The 6,000-nt window shown below is 47.3% G+C and overlaps 1 protein-coding gene across 8 annotated transcripts in view; it reads left to right on the forward strand.

Annotated features, from left to right (window-relative positions):
• The first annotated feature begins 3,541 nt into the window (after positions 1 to 3,541).
• Positions 3,542 to 6,000, forward strand: part of TOM1 (target of myb1 membrane trafficking protein) — a 46,911-nt gene continuing 44,452 nt past the window's right edge. For 4 of the 8 annotated variants that reach the window (XM_037729758.1, XM_017504020.2, XM_017504021.2 and 1 more), the window contains exon 1: positions 3,542 to 3,712. Coding sequence is in view for 6 of the 8 variants with exons in the window: in XM_017504020.2 (XP_017359509.1) it covers positions 3,661 to 3,712 (52 nt within the window). In the remaining 2 variants the exon portion in view is untranslated. The remainder of the gene's footprint in view (positions 3,713 to 6,000) is intronic. The other 4 variants (XM_017504018.2, XM_017504019.2, XM_017504016.2 and 1 more) reach the window with 1 other exon arrangement.

The raw sequence follows: 6,000 nt of genomic DNA on the forward strand, positions 1-6,000 counted from the left end.
TTTTCACTCTATTCTACCATAATTTTCTTAAGAAAAAAAGCAACCTACAATGGAGATTAAATTTCTAATCTTAGCCATTTTCCTAACATGCGCTTTACTCTGCTTCTGTTAGTTTTTACATTGTAGAGGCTCTCATTTTCCCTTTCGCAAATTGTAAATTTAGCGAATCTGATAACTGTCCCTCCATTTGTTGGCAAACAAAACTATATACATTATGGTGTTGGCCTAAATCAAGAAAATGTTCATTAATCTTATATAAGGGTTGCATCTGAATTATGTGCTAAATGATGTTTCAGTACTGCCTTGGCTTAGTAATGCTGTTGATAAATCCCTTAATCTTTATAGGCTTCCAAAGTCCCATCTGTAAAATAATGTTACTTCCCGGTCCCTAGACCTGCAGGCAGCCAGCCTGTCAGAAATATTTAATAATATTACGAATATTGAATATTGGAGATTCAGTCTTTCAAGGTAAAAATTTCAATGCAAACACATGGTGTTAAAAGTCATAAATAGTGAATTAGTATAATTAATTAAAAGGTGAATGTCTTATGAAGGGCAGCAAGGAAGAAACCACGACATCACTGAGTGGCTATTCGTGAGAGTGATTTACATACTTTGTCTCACTCATCCTCCCCCAAAGACATGAATATTATCTCCCTTTATAGATGCAAAAAAGTACTTTTCCTAAGTTTATACTGCTAATAAATGGCAGGGGCAGAATAAGAACACTGGAATAGCTGACCCCAAACCCTAGGCTCTTTCTAACCCAAGCTACTTTCAGATTTAAATCATGTATATAATTCATCAGAATGCTTTGCAGTATCTCCATTATCTCAAGTCCTGAGCAGATGTGATTGTAGGAAAGCCGTCTGAGATCTCTGCATTGTTCAGATATCTAGCTGGTTTTCACTCTTGTCATACCATTGTCTTTAAATTTTGAAGGCAACGGATCTTGATTTTTGTAAGAGCTTAAAGGATATAATAGCTTACATTTATGCAGACTGTCAGTCTTAAGAAATTTGAACATTTTAACCCTCAGTAAAGCATGATGTTAATATTACTAAAACACTTGAAAAAGTAAATTGAAACACCGTTTATTAAATGAGTTTGCTCCTTATTAGCATACTTTTTTAAGACAGTTTTATACTAACTTAATGTTTGCCATTTACATCCCTATCTACTGTGTTGATAAAATCCATATACTGGCTGGGTGCAGTGGCTCATGTCTGTAATCACAGCACTTCGGGAGACTAAGGCAGGAGGATCACTTGTGGCCAGGAGTTCGAGACCAGCCTGGGGAATATAGCAAAACTCCATCTCTACAAAAACTAAAAATAGCCAGGCATGGTGGTATGCATCTGTATTCCCACCTACTTAAGAGGCTGAAGTGTGAGGACATTTGAGCCCAGGAGATCGGGGCTACAGTGAGCTACAATTGTACCACTGTACTCCAGCCTGGGTGACATGGAGAGACTGTCTTTATAAACAAATCTATATACTTCCATTTCTGTTTGAATAGCTATATAGTAATCAGTTTGCATGGAGTTTATGATTCTACTTCATTTTGGAGGTATATGAGTTGTTTCTGATTTTTTCTTTTTTTTTTTTAACCATGAAGAATAAAGCTTACAAGAACCTGTTAAAAGCTTAAAGGAAGGGTCAGGCATGGTGGCTCATGCCTGTAACCCAGGGCTTTGGGAGGCTGAGGTGGGAGGATCACTTGTGCTCAGGAATTCAAGACCAACCTGGGCAACATAGTGAGACTTTGCCTCTGAAAATAAATAAATAAAGGTTAATGGAAGAATTCGAAAGAAGTTCATACTAAACATACTCCATATGACCAAGCAATAAGGTTAAGTGAAGAAAGACACAGAAAGTACCTGACATGAAGGTCATCTTAAATGAAATACCATTACTGAAAGGTAGATTTATTTAAGCTTTCATATGCTAGTCAGCGGTTAGACAATAGTGGTGAGCAAAACAGAAATAGTAGCCCAGCCCCTATGGAGATCCAGACTCATGGGGGCAAGGGTATTTGAACAGGTCTCATGAGTGTTGTGGAAACACTTCAAAGCAGTTCTTACATTGTACAGTAAAGACCATCAGGCCCCATGGCTGTTCAGACAAGTGAATCTACGGAAGTGATTAAGTTCTAATTTAGATTTTGTTTTTGTTTTTTTGAGACGAGTCTCACTCTGTCACCCAGGCTGTAGTGCAGTGGCATGATCTCAGCTCACTGCAACCTCCGCCCCCTGGGTTCAAGCAATTCTCATGCCTCAGCCTCCTGAGTAGCTGGGACTACAGGGGTTCACCACCACACTCAGCTGATTTTTGTATTTTAGTAGAAACGGCATTTCAACATGTTGGTCAGGCTGGTTTTGAATGCCTGACCTCAGGTGATCCACCCACCTCAGCCTCCCAAAGTGCTGGGATTACAGGCGTGAGCCACCACGCCTGGCTTAATTTTTCTATCCAAAATTTGTGCAGTTTACTGGCCTTTCAGATTTAAAAACCACAAACATTACAATAAATACTAAAGTACCCACAGTAGCCAGACTACTAAGGCCATGGTTATTGTATTTTTGGACTACATGCCAGAAGAAAAGGTCATAACCCATAGTTAGTTAGCTAGTGTGTAGGTGTCAGCAGACACACCGCACACAGCCAGGAAGGCTGAAAAGATTAGAATCTCAATGCTGGGAAAGGCCTCTGATTATTAGCTTGGGGTCCACGGTTGTACTTCAGGGGCCCCAGAAACTCCCTGAGGTTATAAGCAAAATTGTATCGCTGCCTTTTTTCTTCAGAAAGCCTCATGGCTTTTGTGAAATTCTCAAAGGAGGCTGTGACCTAAATAAAATATGTTTAAAAAATGGTTACGAGTCCTTGATCTAATTCCAGTATCTAAAGAAAATGGGAGCTGTGTTTGGCTCACACAGATAATTTATGACAGGGACAGGTTATCAGAGCTCCACTCGTGACTACATCTCTGTGCTTTCTGCCATCCTGGGCGCTAGCGGGAATTGCGATGCAATTCATTAAATTGCCTCTCAGTCTCAAGAGATGACAAAGCCCTTGCCCTTGCTTCTGATTTAAGGTAAGATAATTTGGGCTGCAAGCAGGGTGCATCTTGGAGCAAGGAGGCCTTGACATCAAAAAGGAAGAGTCCTATTGGGACAAGGAGACAGCCCAGAGAGGCTGTCACCGAGGGAAGGTAGGTGTGCAGTCACAGTGAGGTCCCAAAGACTAGGGCTAAGACACAAAGAGTCTCAGCTTCTGTGTAACCTCACCCAAGTCACTTCCCTGGTCTACGACCCAGTTTCCCAGATATGTAAAGAGTCCTTTAGACCACGCCCCTAAACCCCTTTTTAAAAGTCGGGGGCGTGGCTTAACGAGGCCCGCGCTTCCCGGGTCCCGCCCGCAGGCCCTACGTAGTGCTTGTCGCCCGCCGCCGCCGCCGAGGAAGCCGCAGTGAGGTCGTCACCCTCCGCCTCGGGGGCGGGACCCTCGCGCGTCAGGGCGGGGCCTGTGGTCGAGCTCCGCGGTGCCGCCGCCCCGCCCACGCCAATTCGCCGGTCGTCGGGCGCGTCACGTGACGGGTCGGCGGCGCTGGCGGTTGCTGTCAGCTGATTCCCGGGGTTGGTGGCAGCGGCGGTAGCAGCGATGGACTTTCTCCTGGGGAACCCGTTCAGCTCTCCAGTGGGACAGCGCATCGGTGAGTCCCTGGAGCCCCCCACAGGTCCGCCCCGGTGCTCCGCACCCAGCTTCGGTCCCCTGGGTGCCTCCCGGTGCCTAGTCACGGAGGCAGGGAGGGCAACGAGGCTGGCGTGTCGCTCTCCTACCTGGCCCTGCCCAGCGTTCCGCCCTCCATTGATTGACAAGAACGTGGGCCATTAGGAAGCCTCGGCTTGTGATCGATGTATACGACAGCCTGTAGGTGGGGACAGAGGACGGGTCCGGATGTCCACGGCGCAGCCAATGTGCGTCTGTTGGGGGTCCTGAATCGAGGGAGAAAGTTTTAGGGGTTAAAGGGACTGCGTTGTTGGCTGTGGCTGGGCCGCTCTACTGGGTCCCGCCTCCTGGGCTCTGGCCCGCTCCTTCCTTGCTCACCGGGCTCTCCGGACAGGGACACCTGAGAAGGGCTAGAAGTCCCTTCTCGGAGGACCGCGGAGCCCGGGGCTTGGCGTCTAGGGGGCGACTGGCCGGAGGGAGCCCAGCGCCGGACAGCCCGCGGCCAGGCCTCCCAGACCCGGGTCTCAGGACGTGTCCGCCTGGGCTCCCTTCTCGACCCAGCCCTAAATGGACCCACACAGACTCTCAGAACCTGAGCGGAAGGTGGTCGGAGAAACCCCCTGGGTCAGCCCGCCTCGGTGTTCCGTAGATGGGGCAGCCGAACGCTCGGGCCAAGCCGAGCCCAGGGCACCTGGCGCCTGGCTGCTGGTCCGTGGTTGTTTGCACCCTGGTGACAGGAGACTTAAGTTCTGTGACGCAGCCTCCCTGGGCCGAGGTTTCCTGGCCTGTAATTGGCGGGTGGTAATGGTTCCCACCTCCGTGGGCTTGCTGTGAAGATTAAATTTCTTAATAAATGTGAAATACTTAGAACAATGCCTGGTACGTGGCCAGTGCCGTATAAAATAAAAAAAGAGTGGTAATATTTATTATCATTGGGCTGGGCGCGGTGGCTCCCGCCTGTAAACCTTGCACTTTGGGAGGCCAAGGCGGGCAGATCGCTTGATCCCAGGAGTTTGAGGCCAGCCTGGGCAACGAGACCCCATCTCTACAAAAATACACATATATACAAAAATTAGCCGGGCAAGGTGGTGCGTGCCTGTGATCCCAGCCACTCAGTAGGCAGAGCTGGGAGGATTGCTTGCACCTGGGAAGTCGGGGCTGCGGTGAGACCTGATGGCGCCACTGTACTCCAGCCTGGATGACGAAGGGAGATCTCAATCTCCTGAAACACATACACACACAGAGACACATACATATCTGTACATATACATACACATGCGTACATATACATATATATTTACACACACACATTGTTCCTGAGATACCACCAAGTGACGATTAGGAATCCCTGGGAATTGCTGGGCAGTTGGTCTCATAGGGTGCTCATTCGTGGATACCAACACCGTGAGAACCGATGTGCCTTGGCCAAACAGCCACCCTTCTCCAGGCAGTGGTCTGGGTGTTCCCCATTCTTGCATGAAGAAACCATCGCATTACTGGGAATTGACTTGTCATCTTTTTGATGATGACTTTTCATCTTAAGTCCAACTGGGAAAATTTTAAAACAAGACATTCTTTCCATTCTTACTGTCTTGGAAGCCAGACCTCACTAAAGCTTGTCCACCCAGATCTGTGTTGTAACCGCCACCGTGGCTGTTGGTGGCTCTTCCGAGGTTTTGCAATCAATGCTCTCCAAAGAGGGAAGTGCCTGTCCAGGATTTACACACCAGGAAGCTCCTGAACCAGGGAGGTGAACTGCCCTCTCAAAGGACCCCCGCCCTCCCCTGGACACACGCCCACCCTACAGTGAGTCATGGTTTTGGAGCTGAAAAGGCAGCTCTCCTCTCATCTTTATTTTTCTCTGACTACAGAAACCACTGCTTTTATCACATGCCAAGTTTAAGACTTCCTACTTAAAAATAAACAAGTAAATAAAAGACCTGGTTTCAAAGTCAGCCGCATACTCTTAAGGCTTTCTGGAGAGGCTCACCTGGGTTCTGGATTTCAGTTGGTCAAAGAAAACTTCTCTTCTTACCCTGAAGGGTCGCCTTTTTTGGGTAAGAAATACTTCTGTCCAAAAAGAATGCTACTAATTCATAATACCTTAGAGCACAAATAGAATTGTACCACAAAAAGAGCCTTACCTTGGAGATCTAACTTGGTAGTTCTCATCAGAATTCCTAGGAGGGCTTGGTAAAGCAATGATGTCTGGGCCCAACCCCAGAGTTTCTGATTTGCCAGGTCTGGAGTGGGACTCTAGAATGTGAATTT

The sequence above is a fragment of the Cebus imitator genome, unplaced genomic scaffold (genome assembly GCF_001604975.1).
Source record: "Cebus imitator isolate Cc_AM_T3 unplaced genomic scaffold, Cebus_imitator-1.0 Scaffold317, whole genome shotgun sequence".
NCBI lineage: Eukaryota > Metazoa > Chordata > Mammalia > Primates > Cebidae > Cebus > Cebus imitator.